Source organism: Brachionichthys hirsutus, chromosome 15, assembly GCF_040956055.1.
Source record: "Brachionichthys hirsutus isolate HB-005 chromosome 15, CSIRO-AGI_Bhir_v1, whole genome shotgun sequence".
NCBI lineage: Eukaryota > Metazoa > Chordata > Actinopteri > Lophiiformes > Brachionichthyidae > Brachionichthys > Brachionichthys hirsutus.
Window position 1 is genome coordinate 8,803,562 of NC_090911.1, and position 19,724 is coordinate 8,823,285.

The 19,724-nt window shown below is 43.1% G+C and overlaps 1 protein-coding gene across 1 annotated transcript in view; it reads right to left on the reverse strand.

Annotated features, from left to right (window-relative positions):
* The window catches only part of gpc5c (glypican 5c), a 59,962-nt gene that overhangs the window by 29,108 nt on the left and 11,130 nt on the right, over positions 1–19,724 (reverse strand). Inside the window, exon 3 of the mRNA XM_068748898.1 lies at positions 11,144–11,847. Within this exon, the coding sequence (XP_068604999.1) occupies positions 11,144–11,847 (704 nt within the window). The remainder of the gene's footprint in view (positions 1–11,143; positions 11,848–19,724) is intronic.

A 19,724-nucleotide genomic window follows, 5' to 3' on the forward strand; every position in this document is an offset into this window, starting at 1 on the left:
TCAAATGCATTCGGCTCTTAAATCCTCTGCGGAGGCAGACACTAGGCACGGGGATGGCTGTTTTATTGCATTAACCTTAACTCCCTCTGGACCAATAAAACGCACTCACATGTGGTCGGGCAGCTCAAAGCCACACAGGCACAGAGCCACACACACACACATTCACATGCAAACATGCTACATTCACACATTACACCGTGGCTGTGAGAGAAGACAGAACACGGCAACTGTTTTGGCCGTGCAGCCTATCAATACATTGAGTCAAATGCATGCGCTTTGATTCTTTTACGGCCTATTTATGTTCACTTCGTGTTGCTTTCTGTGGGTATACGACATGATGTGTTCAAGGAGTCATTGAGCTATTGGTAGAATTTAATCACGGTAAATTAGATTTCTCACCGAAACAAATTTCCGTATTTGCAGGTAACTGATGCTATTCTAAAATGTTTCTTTTTTTGTGTTTAACAGAACTTTATTTGGAACAAGAAGACTAAACAAGCACCAACAACATGGGTTCTTTTGAAGTAAATGTTGCAGGTCGCACCCCATTGTGAAACTAATCAAATTAAATTGTGTTTGTCTTGCATGTTGCTAGCAGGTGGCGCTGAAACTGCAAGCTGACAGGTGGACGTCTTCAGACCTGGACTTCAATCTTACACCTTTCAATTGATAAATTGTTCATCATCATGGTGTTCAGATTGTATTGAGCAAGTCGATTGGGTCAAATCTATAGGTGGAATCACCTGTACATTTCTAAAAAATTCAATAAATAAAAAAGAAAAGTTAAAGGTTCAGGCAGTAAAACGCATGATACATGAAACCTTTGAGAAATGTTGTTCAGTTCAAACCCCCCCCCCGTCTACTTTGAGACAGTGGATAATAATCGCCGCTGGCACTGTTTTATGAAACACAACAGGACGTGCTTCACCTTGTAGTTAAGAAGAGCTAGTGTTGCAATAGTCTGCAGGTAAATCATAGTCTCCTATGGGATATGAACTCAAATCAATGGTGTGATGCCATTTTAAAACCTCAGTGTTGCCCAAGCAGAAATGCACTGCAGCCTTGCAGAGTCAAGAGATCTCCAAAAAATAAAAGTAGTATATAAGTGTTAGCATGGAAAGGCCGTAGGGATATCATGCAGGGACAGTAATTCTACATAATGGTGGAAAATGGCATGATGTCTACAAACATGGTGAACTATCACGTAACCAATCATGTCCATCTATCAAGGGCAGACAAAGGCACAAATTTCCCAGCCGTAGACTCAGTAAAACACGATTTATTCCAGGAAACAGTAAAGTTATAATTGTCATGGGTGACTCATTTTACAATGCAAATGTGCTTAAACCTGTTTTTAAACTGCAAGTAATAATAGTTCAAGTACTTAGCCAATATGACAGATGTGGTTGACGGGAACCGCGTGCTCCTTCCTTGTTTATAAAAAAAAAAAAACCACTTTGATTAAATAAACTCCAGAGATTTAAAACACATATTTCAGGGACACAATGACATCATGTCCAGACTGAAGTGTTTTGAAGGCCAACAGCTCCGGTGAATGTGACAGAGGGAGTGAGAGTGTTTGTGCTAAAGGGGTGAAGCTGGCAAACCGTTCAAAGGGGAGGTGTGCAAAGTGCTGAGCATAACTGAGAATGGTCAGTAATAATAGGTACTAAAAAAAATAGACACTCTACAATTTCTACATTGTTTTTTTCTTACATTTCATTAAGGCATTTGGGCAAAGATTTCCCAGTAAAATCATGCTCAAATAGATCAATCATAATGAGGATAAAAATATATATATTTGTCCTGCTACTGTATTTGTACTTCCATTAAATATTAATACATCATACATACTCAATCAATATATATACAGTATATATAGATACTGTATTTCAAGTTAATCAAAAATCACATGGGTTAATAGAGTTTGATGCCACAGAAGCAGGAAAGCAAGTGAGGGGCTATAAAATACTTAAACTATAAAATGAAAGGACGGTAGTAAATTTAACCTGAAAATCAGCCCGAAGTGGTCGGAGCTACCTGCTTCAATCCACTGCAATCATAAGTCGGGATTTATAAAAGATCTATTACTGAGATTTCAAAGTGAAAAAGAACCAGACTTAAGTCTTAATAGCCGGTGTCATTTCTCACTTGACTTTGTGTGACAATCTGCTTTCCTCATAGACAAAAATGTAAACATCTGAGTAAAATATGAAGTTGAGCAGGGGGTCACTTGCAGTTCTGTTTGCATTACCCCATTAGTTTTCCAACCAAACCACAAAGACGGGGTGCAAAAAATGCACCGCTTTAAAAAAATAATAATAAAAAAGCTAATTGTTTCAAAATTCTCAGGCCCAAGTGAGCACAGGACAGGGTCAACAGAACACAAAGTCATGGAAGGGAAAATAAACAACAACCTCATTGTGGATCTTCTTGGGAAATAGAGGCACGCTCTTAGTGCTCGGATCTCGCTGCTGACCACATCATTATGAGGTTCATGCAGCTTATTAATGTAAATCAATTATCTCCCGACCTGAAGATGGCGTGAGACTGAAAATCCGACTTGGGAACAACACAAGTACATGTTTATGCGTGTGTATAATTGGGTGAACACCTGTTTCTCCTTGTTAAACCTTCACAATTTCAGCTATTTTGTGGCGCATTCCTTATATGATTGCCTGAGGACAGTGACTGATGGAAGGGGGCAAATTGGTGGCGTGCACGTGGTTTAGATGGCAAGAATTTAGGGAAATACAAGGCATGTACCCAATGTGCAGCTGAGATAGCCAGTCAAATTTGATTTCTGCTGGTTGAAGTCCTACAGCTATGTATTTGTGGCTCAGATTTACCGTACTGCAACACATTTAAGCTGAGTCACCACTAAAAATAAAACGTTATGTCCCAGAATCACTTTTTTAATGCATAAAGCTCCAGATTCAGGTGAGTACATGTGTGTGTACTCATGCCATATGCAAACATCATCATCATCATCATCGTTTAATATAAGAGGAGTGTAAGAAGAGGAGCGACTTCAAGCTAGCCAAGCCCAGGGCCTTCCCTCCTCTGGGGGAGTATTGGTTTACAGATAGCAGCGGTGGTCTTCTCTTTCCAGTTTATTTATCAGGGGATTACCCAGCAAAGCCAAGGCAACTTTCTCAGCCCCTTTGCATGCCAAGCGCATTGGATTGGACAATATATATATGCACACATACACACAAAATATGCAGACCTCTAATTAGTATAGACAATAAAACCCTAGGAATAGTACCTTATTATTCTGCTCTGCCAAAGTGAACAATAGCTAAATGCAATTCCTAGTAGGGCTCAGCGGAGCTCATCATTTGGAGCCAAAGTGGAAACATCTTTCCACCACAGCAGTTGGCCAACTGAATTGATATTTTTTTTTTTTTACAAAAACAGTCACACACTGAGATTGTGTTATATTAACCGTTCCCAACCTTAGCTAAAACAAGATCCAGTTTCAGGCCAAGCCTCGGGGATTGTATTCATTCACCGTTATGTATTATAGCCTGAATAACCACAGCTCATGCAACTGCAAACTGCTATTTCTGTGTCATTGTGGCACTTTTTGAAATAAATCTCAGGAATTCCCTCATAGGTTTTTCACAGTAGAAGTGAAGTGGCGAACGCGCACCTTTTTATGACTCCTCTGAACGCTTGGAGCTGCAAATTGTCAGTTTTCATTTGTATCAACGGCTCTTGGGTTGGCTGCTTACAACCGTTATCCAAACCGCAGTCGCTGCCACCTGAAGAGGTTGTGGACTCTTAAACCACTTTTACTCATTGTGAAATACCCATTAAATGGAAAAAAAAAGAAAAAATGCTGTGGCAGAAAAATCTACTGCTCTAAAAAACGGAGAGAATGGTTTGAATCTTCACCAGAGAAAAGACCAGACAACCTTTGAAATGGATATTTTACTCAATATGAATGTTTCAATAAAAGGTATGCATGGTAACCAACTGCCAAGAAGGAAAAAGCCAAGCAAATGAGAGCAAGAGCAAACACAATTTAGTCCACCACAGTCCCTAACGAAGGTACAAATATGCAAAAAGCACCCAAGCAGGGGGATGAGTAGAAAAAACCCAGGCCGATGGTTCACATGTTGGTGGTCGGAGCTCTCGAAGACACAGGAGGATCCTTGTTGATGTTGTCTGATGGTTTTGCCCGAGAAAACCCAAAGTAATTTGAATTTCAAATTACTGTAGTTTTTTCGCTGTCAAGCGTCAGGATAATTGTGTTTAAATAAGTAACAATTTTCATCTGTAATTGCAACACTTATGAAAATAGAAAAGGTGGAGCCAGCAGCCTCCGCGGGGTGTCCATTTCTATTTTAACTGAATGCATTTTTCATCATGTCAAAATGACAAACCAGACATGTCAGTGGCTATCAACCTTAAGCCGGCCATTTCTGGTAAAGCGGAAAGTTTTGTTTGTTTGTTTGTTTGGGTTTATCAGATTTTGTCCCATCCATGACTGTTTAGGATAATAATAATAAAAGAAAAGTGGATAAGGCAAGGATGTAGCCAAATGTAAATGTTTCCGCTATATTAATGCATGAAGGTGACTACTTGGGTTTTGCAGGACTAGCAGTGTAGTGGGGGTGAGGCCTTGAGGTTAAGGAAGCAGGCTCGGGACTGGAAAGTTGCCAGTTCAAACTCGGGACCATCTGGGAAAATCTGGGTGGGTTCAGGGAATAAGGATGTCTCTCTCTCCTCCCTCAACAACACTGCCAGCCTAGGTTGAACCACACAAAGAGACAGATGTACGATCAACACTGTTGAGTTTGATCGGAGTTTTAGCGCCTCAAACAGAGGCCTCCCATTCAGCCCCAGAAATAGGACAGCGCATTTCAGCATACTTTCATTTTCCATCAATGGAACGTGCAACAGCGTACCGTAACTGTAGAGCACACAACAAAATAAGCATGTCTGGGTTTGTTAAGTGGCTGTGGGTGGAGAAGGGCCGAGATTATATCAGACACTGATTATCTACAATGAGAGGGTTTCACAGTAAATGAGGAAGATTGCTGTTTTTAGCGCTAGATGAGAAACGACTTTCTTATTCATAGCTACGTGGCTCGGGATAGGATGCCGTTAACTCATTACATTTATGATGTGATTTACGGGCAAAGATTGTTCTTTGCAGCGACCACACGAAGAACAAAAATAGAGACGGACCCAGCCATTGTAAAAGAGGTTTATATGGGGCTGTATATTGTGTGTCCATCTGGGTAGAGCCACACAGCGCAGACAAGAGAACCAAACATGCTGTCACTGTTTGCAGGGAGTTTCAGAGGAAGACAATGCAATTGTGATTTTCAACACATGTTTCTACAGATCTTAGATCTGCGGCTTTAAGCCAGATGCAGAAATATAGTCTTCAGTCTGTTTCAGTGTAAAAATATTGAACCACTCCTGGGCTAATTGTAAGAGCTCTCCAAATGGCCTCTCCCAGAAAGCCTTGAGTGAACGCGTAAAAATGATTTACAACGTTGCTCCTCTCTCCATGTCTTGTCTGGGTTTTTTTTTTTCTCTCACCACCGATTCATCATCACCATCTCTCTTCATCCTCTGTAAATCACACTGTCCCCATCTTTCTCCCTGCCATCTCTATCGCACCCCATTTTCTCTCTCTCTCTCTATCTCTAATGAATGCTTGGGCCCTTGTATATCAAGGTGAGACTTTAATCAGTAAAGGGAACATTGGGCGTCTCTCCCTCTGTCTCTTGCCATAATAAAGCTTGTTTATCCTGATGAAATCACTCTTTTATTTTATTTTTCTTTGTGGAGACACGGTTGTGTCTGAGGATTCGAGTTGTGTTACAGGGAAAAGAGACAGAGGAAGGTCAAGTGAGTTTATGTTGTCTGCGTCTGCAATACGGTGGAACATCTGAGCACAAGGTAGGAAAATAAGCTTGCGGACAGAAACTTCGACAGATCCCTTTTTGAAGCCCTCCAATGAACCGGCAATTGCCACTAAAATCATAACACAGATGCAGTGGGCATTAACCTCACGGCAGCAGCTGCACAATATCATGCCAGCTAGCTCAAAATAAAAGGTACTCGAACACCGGGCCGTCGGCACCCAGGCATCAGGTGAGCAGTCAAGGAGGAGGAGGAGAAGCGGTGGAATACTTTGTTGAGGTGGAGAGCTGCTGTGTTTTATCAGCGGAATAAGGCAAGGACTGAAGGAGGTGTGTAAAGGGAGGGGAGGAGGAAAATCTGTTCCATATAGAGGATGAGGAGAAGAGAGGCAGCATCCGCCATCATTAGCTAATGGACTGCTCAGTGAGTCGGTCAGTCAACGTGAAGGTTAGAGCGAGTGCCAAAGACACGCACGGCCGAGACAGAACAGTCAGCTTAGAGATGAGCAACTTTCGAGGCAGTCTCAAGTCTGAGACCGATACTATGCATGAGATGAAGACCTTTTATGATACCTTATATGAAACTAAGATATCTAGTAAGGTGGTTTAGTGAAGAAGCAGGGATGTATATGAATTTTTGGAATCTATATTGTATTTCCCACCCCCTTTAGGCAAGTTATTTCATAAAATTGTAAACACCAAGCAAAAGGTTCAGTGAGAACAATTGTGCTGTCTCCGATCTGCGAGGAAGGCCAGGTGCACATGCATGTGGGGCACTGCTATTTCAACAGCGGCGCTTTGTTGAGTGACGAGTATGCGGTCCTTGGCTGGTCGAGTCTGCTGCACCATCGCCACATTTCTTATTGTACAGCTTTTAACTTCTGGTGACCTTCACATATATGTCTACTTGACCTTTCAGACCCTTTTCACGGATTTTTACAATAATTTGTAGCCTTTTAATGTCAATCCAGGAACGTGAGAAGATATTTGCATAGATGTGAAATAAAAGGATGTAGGTAGCAAATTACCCCTTTTTAGACCATGCATCACGTCAGCTGGGATGTTCGACATCCATCCATCCATCCACAGCTTTAGTTATTAGAAAAATCCAACATACTTACTGAGCATGTTTTATGGTGTGGAGCAACATTCATCCTTCAGCGCTAAATAGATTCCGGCCAAGCTCTAAAATATTTTTCTAAGGACTCAGAAATGGTGGCGTGGTTTATCCCTTATTTACACATACAGAAGCAATAATTAATTTTTCTATCTCCAGATTTAGTCCTTTTCTTTCTTTATATTAGCAGGATCTCTGCTCAATGTTTCCCTTAATTGCCCAGTGGCCTGATACGTTCTGCACCACAGTATGGCAACATGGTGCAGAGAGCACTTTAATATATTGCCCAGTCCTATTCTGAAACCATAAAAATAATTGGTTGCAGAGAATGGGGTAGGGAACAAAAAATAGAAAGCTGTGACTAAAAGATATTTTATTCACACCATTGATATTCCTTTATTTTATTGCGGGATAGAGTAAAAAAAAAAAGAAGAAACAAAAAGAAAGCGTTTACGATGTGAGGCACTGCAGTGAGGTGCCGCCGTGGTGACTGGAAAGCTTCCAGTCATCCCGCTGGCCCTTGTTTCCATTATCTAACAGCCCAGGCTGCTATTATCATTCCTCCATAAGACTCTAATGAGAAGCGGGGCTAAAACCGACAAGAGGATAAGGTAGATCTACAAATCAACTGCACTAATCTGCACCACTGTCATTGCTTTCTCAGAAGATTATACAGGCCTAAGTGAGAAACTGACTGAGTGACTAAATGAGCGGATGAAGGTATAAGTCAATACATCCGACACTTTTGATATCTACCATGCATCAGACTCTCCTTTAACAAGTAGAAGATATAAAGTTCCCCTCTAGCTCATTTTTATGACCGTGTCAATAGCCAGTAGTCTGCGGCCTGTGAAGCTGTCCGGTCTAGCGGGAGAAACACTAAGATGGACACATTAGAGCTGCATTCAGAGGGAAAACAGCAAAGCTAGCACTTTTACAAGGATCCAATAAGAGCAGCCACTTTTACTGTATACTTTCCAATCCAATCCAGTTCGTGTCTATTTGAATTAATCCAGCCCCAGAGTTTCCCGATATCCCTAACCATAACCACTTCCCTTTGACCCTCGTTCACACGCCACTTCAATGAGAGCCAGAATACGCCAAAGCAGAATCTATCCACGCTGCCCCACGGTCAATGGCTGCCTTTCAGCTGCGCTGATTCTGGCAGTAATGTCATAGGGTGGGCTGCACATTTAGGCTCCTTCCAGGACTTCTACAAACCTGATACCTGCCCACTATACGAAGCGATGTGTCTGCTTATGTGGCGTACGCGTGACGGGACCCCCAGCACTGCCCTATATGACGTATTTACAACATATAGTGCAGACTCTGTGTAGTCTGTTGCTCCGTAACGCAGCGAGGGAGCGACCGCAAAACGGTTTTGGGATAACATCCCAGTGTAAAACCACACAGTCACAATAATTTCTTTAATAACAACTCTGTAATATTCTGACTCTGCAAGAAAGCAGAGTTGCTTCTTTGTGCTTGACTTCACACATGCAGCATGAATGATAAAAAAAACCAGTCGGTTCAGCGAGGTATTTGCACTTTGTTAGTCTTTCAGAAACACAGTCAGGATAATGGGCCTTTAAAACCGGGTGTACGTCTGGGAGCGGGTTTATGGCGGTATAGTTCTCGTGCATTGGCGACTTCAATTTTCCTCGACAGACCATTGTGGCTTCATGAAAACATATTATGATTCTTACTGGCATGTAAGTAAGTAAACTTTCATGATCGTGTTTGTACTCTAGCCCATGTGGAGCAATGAGATTGAGAGCGGAAGCCACCAGCTTCGGGCTGGGTCGAGCTCTTTTATCAGAATCTATTCTCCCAGCCGTTTTCTTTCCGACTGGCTGGATCTAGTTTGTATGGCCTAGCTGGACTCCTTTTAATTCTGTGCCGCTTGTCCACATGTCAAACTCCCTGCTCCAGCATCGCCTGCCACCCCATGAATACCAAGCGCAGGCATATACACACGCACATAGTTCCATACACACGCGAAATTCAAGCTGGATCTCTCTCTACATAGCTGCATTAGGGTCTGTCTTTAAGCCTGGGAACCGATCCTTCGCTGTCTGCATATGCTTGTCCATGTGCTGAAATGTAATTAACGCATTTGGATGTACAGCCATGTGTTTAATGTGAGGGTTAATTTACAATCTGTGGTGTTCTTTAATAGCACGAAATCCCCATTGCTACTGCTGCCATACATTTTTCCAATGGAATTGCAAAACATATTATATGTGGTTTACTTATTTGGGGTGGGATGATCAAGAGAAGGTAGAAATTATCAAATAAAAAAACTTTTAAAAAAAACTAAATTAAACTTGAAATTCTCATGATCACAAAGTGCTTCAAAACAAACAAATGATTTCACACAGATGCAAGTTCTCTTTTGTCCCACTCTGCATCAGGGCCCTGAATGACACAGAAAGGAGGTGACCCTGCCTGTGTTTATGTATGGATGTAACCTGTTTGCATGTTTGCACTATTTTTATCATGGATACTATGCACCTTTACAACGATGCTGCTCTTAAAATTTTAGAAATCTTGTCTCGCATGTCCCTCTTGTCTCTTGTCTTACAACATGTCCCTTAAACGTTGTAGAAAGTGTGTGGAACTGCTGTAAACCAAATTGCCCTCCGAGGGACAAAACAATAAAAGTGAAGTGAAGTGAAGTGATAAGAGGGAGATGGGAGTATAACGCATTGTGTAGTGCGAGACTGTGGTCACCTTTTCCCGTAATGTCAGGGACCACGACTTTGAAATTTAATGCTAGCAATTAAATTGTAGCAAGTAATCCCTGTGATGTACATGTACTTTGTCATTTTGAAAGCTGAAAGCGGGGGAAGAGTTCAGTTTTGCCGACCTGGAAAGGGTAGCTCAGTGCGGGAGTTTAGGTGGAAATACGCGACTGGCCTTTTGCCAATAGAACAAAAATAAAGCTTCTGGTTACTCAATAAATTTTGACAGGGCTAAAATGGGCTGGCATGTTCTACCTAGCCAGCACTGCCTCTTCACCAAGTCACCACAGCAATAGCTGGTCTGTGGTGAGAATTTACAGTACAGTAATTTACAGTAGTACTATGGACGACTGCTACTGTCCATTTAGACAAACAAAATGCCAAGTCTAAGTTTAATCCACTAACAGCTTGCACGTTGCAGTGTTGTCTTACAGTCACAATCCAGGTCTGGCATCCGTTCCACTGTGGCCTTGTCTGCAAGTGGTCCCATTAAAGACATTAGGGAACAACTGCACCCTAACCCTGTCAACATTTGAACCATTGTTCTTCCCTCCTGGGGGGTACCGCATCCAACAAATCCATGTAACAGAAAGTGACTGTCCAACTGATGAGTGCGTGATCTAGGAGGGATATGAATCATGAAAAAAGTCAATGAAGTGGAGAGGGGGGAGGGTATAAGAAAATGAAGGAAGGAAGAAAATGAATAGCACAGGAGGTCAAGTGCAGACACCTACTCGAGGAAAGCAAAGGTAATGGATGTTGAGAAATGAGGGATGAGGAGAGAGATTTGATGGGGAATCACATACTGTATAAGCACATTTGACATTCTCATTTTCGCCTTATCTTTTCATTTTGACCGGTAAAAAAATCCTTTAAAATGTGAAGGTAAAGATTAGTCAACTGCATTTAGACAATTTATTTTTTGGTTGTATTCAATGTGGTCTAGGAAAAGGAATGCAAGCCGAAGACAACTTAAAAGCAGAATTATAAACATTTAATTATTAACTGTGCTTTTAAATCAGTGAATATCCAATATATTTTAGTGTTGGGCATGTGGTAGTATTAACTCACAGAGTGCAAGTGCACCAAAATCCCCATTTCATAAACTTTTTTCAATAGTTATATATAGTCATTATAGTCATTGAGGAAATTGTAACGTACCTCTTTTGGGGGGGTTATTTTGAATAAATATTATTTTCTCAAAATAGTTTCACTGCTATGTCAACATTTCAGCATGGTGCAGGACCTTCGATGGAAAAACATATCTCATGACCCATAAGCAGCCTGCAAGAGCTTTCCAATCAATACACGAGGCGTTGCCAAGGTATGAAAACACAAAAACGGCTTGGACGCTTTATTCACCCACCATTAAAGATGTTGATGTAGCGCATACTCACCGTGACAGTGATGAGTGGGCCGTGAAGTTGTGCATACAGCAAGGCCTCGTTAACGTACCCCCTGACCCCCAGCAAGGCAAGCTCCATGCTGTGGTGCCCAGCCATTGCGTGGGTCAGCTGCTCTACCAAGCTGGTGTACTTCCTCCAAGGCTGATCCAGCTCCGACAAGCTGGCCAAGCAGCCTCGCATCACGTTCAGGCAGTAGCCCACGCAAGGCTTGATCAGCGTCAAGCCTCTGCAGTGGGAGCAGTACACCATCTTCGTCAGGCCCTTCGCACACTCCTTGCTCAGACTGACATGTTCGGTGGCATTCATCACCTCCAGGCCCTGCTCCAAGGCCAGGCCGAGTTGTCGCCCAGCTCCCAACGCCTCGGCCAGCTCTTGGGCCATGGTGGCTGGATGAGGCCCAAAAGAGTTGACGTCCTGTCGGATCATGCGAAGACAGTCACCCATGTCGCTACCGATCCTTATGTTGCCCTCAATCCCTGGATTGATGAGCCGAGTGTAGACGAGCGGGAATAGGTTGTTGAAGAATTTGTGCACCGACGCCTCCACAGAGATGTTGGCCCCCCGTAGGTAGAGGGAGAGTGAGGAGAACAGCTGATTAACATGGGGCAGGGCCTGGCGGGACAGGGACGAGTAGGTTCCCTCCATCAGAGAACTCAGGTGACCCTGAGAGAAGGATAGGAGATACTGGAACATGTCTGTAAGGAGAGCAACAACAAACAAAAAAAAACAGCGGTAAGAGTTGGAAAGAAAGCTACGGGCAGATTACAGTTAATATGAGATGAACAGAAAAATTGTGATGACATGATCTACAAGCTGCAAACACGTCCAAACCCCAACGCCTAACCAGCGAAGTCCGGTTTGTGTGTAGCGCCACAGTGGGCTGTGAAACAACAAGTTTTACATTTCCTCATAATGTGGTTGGATACCATTGTGTTTGAAATAATGACCACACAGCTTGTTTCTTACGTGGACAGAATGTCTCTATCCCGTTCTCACTTTGTCTGCATGGGGAGAGACAGAGAGACGGAACATAAACGAGAGAGAGAGAGAAAGCCTTGAGAGTCGGCCCGATATGATCAACAGCAGCAGACAGAATGTATTTTCTTTGGTGGAAGTGTTTATTCCAGATACACACACACACACACACACACAGAGGGAGACAACAGATGTGTCGTCCAATTCTTAAGTCATTATGTCATTTTCCTAATGACATAATGCAAGACGTGAAATGCCACGTCTTGCAAGAAGCAAAGTGTTAGAGCTCTGTGCTCTTAGAGTCGAGCAGGGAAGAGGGAAAAGGGCATTTGAAAAACGCTTCCGCTGTTTTCTCAGTTCATTTTTTTATTATTTTTTTCCTTTTGCAACGATTTACCACTTTGCCTATCCATATTTCACTGCTCGCTGACGTAGTTTGTTGTTGAGCCACAACTACACTGTTGCTGTGCAGTAACGTCTAGAAATGTATGCAAACGAAGATTTGATCAAAAAACGAAATGGGAAAACGGATCATCTTCCACATGGAAACGCACCAGGTCACGTCCATCATACGGCCTCGCTTATCCCTCCTATGTCCTTCACCACTCGTCCACTTAATCTTGTAACCATCGACTCTCCGCGCATTCTCCACTGCATGCACGCATGTGTATGTGCTGCTTGTATGTGTGTGTGTTTGTATATGCGTGTCCTGGACACCACGCTCTCCTCTGGGGTGTGATGTCAGCTTTAAAACATGCCAGGACATGAAGGAGGAGTAGCAACTGTACAGAAATTGAGACAGGAGAACGAGGGTGCCAACACACCCCCACCAGACCAAACGTACACACACACACACACACACTTGGAAAAAAATACATGTAAGTTCACAGTGACGATCAAGCCTGCTTATACAAAACACCTATTGAATCAAGCTCTGTGCGTAAAGGCTTTCAAAATCTGGTTGCCTGACGATTATCAATTCATTCATAAAAGAACCTGGCTATAATCTTTCTCACAATAGCGATTGCTTCCAAATGAGTGTGTCTGCCTGTGTGTGTGTCCAGCCCCTCCCAGCTCACAGACAGAAGGATAACAACAGCCATGTCCTCCTCAACAGCTGCACTAATATGAACGCTGTTGGTGACACGCGGGGACTCCCCGCCGGCTATTAAAGGCAAAACTCATTTGTAACGCAAGAGAAAACACCACCGTCATTATCAGAGCCGTTCCTGCACTTGATTGTAAAACAGATCAACGGACAGGACCAGAACTGGCTCTGCTGATGGAACCATCTGCAGCTGACCTGACCAATCATACCTTGCAGCACCGGGTGCAGTCTGCTGATTTGATTACGCCGAATCCCAGGACAGAGAGGGAAGCAGAAGCCTGCCTGCCAAGTGATGGCAAGCCATGCTGCAAAGTAGAGTTTGAAGCAAAAGCGGCGTGTGCCAAGGCAGCCGATATAACGGAATACTGCAGCCGAATGCTGTGATTTTAAAATAAAAAAAGACAAAAGCTATTCGTCAAACTAAACCTGGAGTTTGTTTTTGAGGGGTGATTTGAGGAATCCTGCAACCAAATGTGATGAGATCAAAATTGCATTTTTGTCAGTTCTCGATAACTGACATTTCAGAAAACAATCTTACGGAAATGCGATGTCGAGGTGATTGAGTTTGACTGTTGGTTGAACGAAGTCAGACATTCAGAGATGTTCAGCCAGAAACAGACTGAGAGGCATTGGATTGGCCGCGTCAGTGTCTTTTAAGCCTGTGGCGCTGCAGAGTCGGTGCCAGTGTGAGGTCTTCTTCTGTGCTTGCAAGTCAGGCCACAAGGCTCAACTCAACAGCCGTGAGAAATGTATACCGCAAGATGATGTGCCCACAGGCTAAGGTTACATGACATTACATAATGTTATTATAAAATTACTATCTTCAAAAATACCATGGTTTAATATTACTCTCTGTCGGACATGGTGGGGGCAAACCAAAATTTTACTAGTCAACAAAAAAAGCCAAGAAAGAAGATGATAGAAATGGTCCAAAGTTCCATTTAGTGTTTTACTTGCAATGCCTGTGAGAGAACGTTGGAGGAAATGGAAAGAAGCAATTGAACGTTTGAGCAAGGAAAACAAACTACTGTACAACTGGACTCCTGACATCTGGATCCAGTTGGCCCCGTGGTCCGGAGCACTACCAGGACTCTTCGTGGTTGTTACTTCAAACATGTCTTTCTCTGAGAGTAGAAAAGTGTGTGTGTGGGGGGGGGGGGGGTTGACTTTACTTAATTCTCCATGTTTCCATTCATTCAGCATCAGTTACTCTCTCTTCTCCATCGTGTTCCCTCCCAAAATCAAATGTATCCTGGTTGCCTTTCTGTGATAAATCAAAAGCAATTGCTGTGGTTTATTCTGCACTTCCCAACGCCGGGAAGTCGGGTGATAAGAGAAAACAAGAAACCAGACGTTTTCAAGTCCTAATTACACTAGTATAATAGTCAATTGGGTTTGGTTGCTCTGTGTGACCGCTGTGGCTGAATCTGACTTCGACCACACTCCATTCAGTCGTAGAATGATGGGTGGCTATCATTACCACGCTACCCTCAGCAAGTTTCTTGTGAAATTATGTCTGGTTGGATTGAGGTTATTTTGCATGAAGCAATTATCTTTAACTTCCACTGAAGATAAAATTCAAAACACATAATTGCCCGGCTAACTATATACAGGAGAAAATGAACAGGCCTGCTTTGTTTGTGGCTCTGTGGGGGGGGGGCAGGCAATCAGACCTGGACTCTGCTTGAAATAAACAATGTCTTGGGACCGATACAGAAGCAGCAGAGGAGGCCTTTGTCCTACAGTGACCTAAACTCCAGATATATGTATCTGGGAAACGAGGCCATATCCTTCCCTCAATGCTGTGGGAAGGACAACAGTCTGAGATCACTGGGTTTAATCATAAGGAGTTATTCCCCCTTTACTTTCTGCGGGAGCGTCAACATCGGACTGAAGTTCACTCGGGATTTGCAGAAGAAACAGTTTTAAGATTTGGCGGGTCCACTTGATGCAACTGAGTTGCAACTAGAGTAAAATTGTCAACCTTAACAGCAACAATCCAATCAGATTGAAGGCCACGCCCATATTTGGTCAAAATGTCACACCTTTCTCCCTATTTTTGGCCCTGCTGATTCGCCACTGCTATTAGGGTTTATGTCATAACTGAAATTGATGGAAGTCTGTCTACATGATTTCTTCCGTATGTGTGTATGTCGGTGGGTTTATGATTGTGTGTGCTCATGTATGCTCTGGTAAAACGCAGCAATATTGTAATAATGAAGGAGGGGACACTGTTCTCATAGCACATGGCCCTGTCCTATCTTGGCACTCAGTCCCAAATGGACCTGACCAACCGTCTTCACAGGCAAAGCATTTTAATCCCACCAGACGCTTGGGTTTCAGACAGGTCACCACACGGATATATGACATAGTGACACGTGTAGATTACATATCCTTGTTTTAATTAGTAGCAATACTGTACACAGGGCCATCTCCCACTCTGCACCGCTCATCTTAGGTTACATGGGAGAGCTGCGATGTCATACAATCTCCCAGCCTCTAACCTTTCAGCAAACCATTTAATGGCAATAAACTATTAATAAATCGATGACGCAATCTGTTGATTCATGATACCTATATGTGCCACAAAAAAATCACATCAACAGAAAGCTGGACAAGAAGTGCAGACTTCCTGTTTGCGCAATTCAACCTGCACAGATTACAAAACTGCACTTTTTTTTCCAACATCTGCGTGACTCCACATGCTCCTTAGAACCACACTTTAAATCTTTTTCGTAAAAAAAAAACCTTGACCCAAATCTTCATTTGCTTGGGTAACAGGTGGGATAACATGCTTAAGGAGGATGTGGTGAATGAGGAGGCAAGTTTCCCATCTCTCCATCAGCTTTCTGCTAATTGCAAAAGACAGCCAAGCTTTTATCAAAACCCTGAAACACAAACAATTCCACAGATGCCAGTGGCTTTTGGTGTGGTGTTCTGTAATGTGATTGAGGGGTGGGGTGGGGGGGGGGGGGGGGTTCTCTGCTTAGGCCAAAGTAGGGAAACATGATCGAAGGCTGGGGAATGAGCAGATGAGAGAAGGACAGGGACAGAGGAGACTGGGTACGGGGGCAGTGCGTGAGGGGGCTGAGGGAAGGGTTGTTCAAATGGCTTTTGCCATAAAGGGCAGAGACGGACGGGCAGCCTGAGGGCAGACTGCTGACAGACTGATGGACAGCACCTCTGGTCCTAAGCGTTAAGAGGGGCACAGTCTATAGAGACTATTTGTTTGCCAGTATATAAATCACTGCATCCCTTTTGGTTTACAAGAGCAGGAACAAAAACAAACATTTGCACTCAGTATTAATGACTTCTGCATTTTACACAAGCAGGTATGACTCCTGACTCTTTCTGCTTTTTTTATAGGGACTGTTATACACACATTTTGCCACAGAGATTCAGCTGCATGTGAGACACTGTTTTGATCTGCAGTTTGAAGAAAGGTAGTAAATAAATACCCCCCCCCCCCCCCCCCCCCCCCCCGCAAAAAAAAGAACTCAAGCAGGAAAGACAGCTGCATAAGAAAGATGTACTTCCCATGCAAAGGAAATCCGCTGCTAGTAGTTTATATATGACTGCAGATTGAAACATTACGAACCGAATCTAATTTGAACCGAGGCTTAGCGTCCAAAAATCTGAACATAAATAATGAAAAATCTGTGTTTTTCCCATTTAAAAGTTCAATATTAAGCAGTCAAAACTGATTAGAACCAGACATAAAAAGAGAACGAGATTCCATGTTTTGATGAAAACAAAGAAAACACAGAGGCTAAAAAGGGATTAACATGAAACAGACGCTCGGACTGAGGTGTGAAAGGAATCCAAGATGAAAGGGAGTCCAATTCAGAATGTTCCACTTCTCTAAGCAGGTGTTTTGATTTTTCAGCTTCATTAACAAGTACAGAGGGTCACTTGATTTCTTTTCTTTTCAATTATAGGACAAAGCTATACTGTTTGATGAATTCTAAGCCCAGGAGCTTCATGCCATTACAAAATAAAACAAAAGATTTAAAGGAACAAAAGGAAAGGACTAAATATTCAAGATGAATGTGCAAATATATTTGTAAAGGACAAATTACATCATATTTCTGAAAACAGATGAAGTATTAAGAGTTTGCTGGCAGTCTCCAGAGTGGGCTGGTGGCTGATTTAGGAGCAGGAACAATATAAACCCACTTTTATTCTGGTGGACAGTACGGCAGGTATCATAATCCATCACGGATCAAACTCTGAACGACATTTAGTTTGCATATCCAGTACTCTTGTTTGTTTTTTTTTTGTAGTTTCTCTTCTGCACTAAAAAGGATGAATGATTGGAGGATCAGTGTTTGAATTCCACTGTGGGGACTCGTTAATGGCACGTTAGGAGCCGTTGAGCTGCACAGGAAGCAGAGGAGTGTCCAACACAGGGAGTTGACTCCCAATGTGTGTGTATGTGAGCGACAGCCAATTCCAAACTACTTTGGGCTTAAGCAACAGTGTGAGTCACAACACAGGGACAAGAACATGTCAATGCTCATGCAATTACATCGAAAACACATATTAAGCACACGCCCTGATCTCCCATAGGTGTGCGATGGAAGCGGCGCTCCCTTACTGACATACAAGTCTGGTAAATGTACAATTTGCAACCCCTTTATTCCTCTGCACAATATCTTACTCCATGATTTATGGTGGACTTTGACCAAAATCTACCATTAACTCTTTCCTGTTCTCAAAATCTCTTTTCATTAATGCAAAAAATGTGAAAGGCTTCTCGTAAAAGGAACCAGTCTTCCAATTTTGAGATTTTTTTTTTGTAAAGTGATTTTGACTGCTCTCCATGGACATGTACGCACACAATATCTCAAACGTATACGCAGAGACAGGCACACACAAAAGACACACATTCATATATTTTATGACTTGTGGGGATAAGTCTGGGAATGACGGGCGCAGCGGAGTCAGACAGGACACAGGAAAAGGCCAGGCTGGACCAATCAGCAGCAGTAGAGCACAAATCCCATCAGCCCATGAGACAGATTGTTTTCCAAAAAATCCAAATTCTCTTGGACAGAGGAGAACCTCGTGAGGCAGGACTTTGTCTGACATTTCCTGGACATCAAGCTTAGTGTGCTCGCACGATCATAGTGAGACTGATGAAGCTTATAGTCTACACCAAGGGTGTTGTTTAAGTCTTCCTAAAAGACAGCGTCAGAAATAACACATATAAAGTCATCAGAAAAATAAGTGAAGAGACTGTTTGGGCGAGAAATCAAGGCATATTTGACTGAGGCGGCTGGCGGGAAGCTAATCCACACTGACCTCATGTTTGTTTAGGCATCGGATGTGATATTAGGGAGCATGGATGGCTGGTGAACAAGACTCGGGTGGAGAGGAAAAAAAGCTTGCGTTTATGATTTCATTATGTGGTGCGCATTATTGGCAGCTGGGGTATCAGTGAGACACCAGGGTTCCCTGCAAATGCACATGCACATCAGGCAAGAAGCTGGACCGCTGCCCACCTATAGACCCAGCATGCTCTCGTCAAAGCAACCGCTGCTGACAAAGTATAGGACCCACAGACGGAGAGACACCCCAAGAGGACAGAGTGGAAAGTATAAGAGAGCCGCAGAATGCAGTGAATCGCACGGGGCAATGGCCTGAACGGTCTTTAAGTGTCGACCGCAACACAAACACCTGAACCACATGTACTCACACCCGAGCACGCTTTCACAGAGACTAACAATCGGCTATGCCCTTTACCTCGTTTTCAACTCTCTAAAGCCAACTCCCCACTCCCTCTGCTATCTCACACATGCGTGCTGAGGTGAGAAGGGCAAATGAAAAGCAGAGTTCATTAGGGAAGCTTTGGGTGTGATTTTATTACAGTGAGAAGCTTTGAGCCCCCCCCAGCCACCTTTCCTTCCTTCCCTTTGTTCTTTCCCCCTTTTTTCTATACTTGCCGGAGTCGTGTGCACCGTGAGGGAAACGCATCCTGCCCTTATGTCATGCAGACTCTCCAGTCTTGAAGGTACAGTTAAAATACAAATACATGCATTGCACACACACACACACACTCACGCTCAGCTAGAAAACTTTATGTATTCCCTCCTCTATGAGTTTCATAAACACATTTCCCCTCCACCCTGTAAGATTAAACGAGACATGTAGAGATGGATTCCGGATATCCTCTCTAATTTGAACATGAGCTCATTGCGCGGCGCAATGTCTTCCTGTGTCCAAGCATCAGCCTCTAGAGTAATAATGCTGTCGGTCAAAACATCTGCAGAGAAAAATACATGCAGTCATTAGGAGGGAGGGGGGAACAAGATGATGTGAGCGAGGACGGGCTGCAAAGATCACAGGGAAATAGAGCGACGCAAGAGTCAAGCGATTCATCAATGCTATTGCTTACACACACACACATGCACACACTCATAACACATTATTCATCGCTGTCTAATAAAAAAAAATGAAAGTTGATTTTGCCTAAGCTGTGTTGTTTTG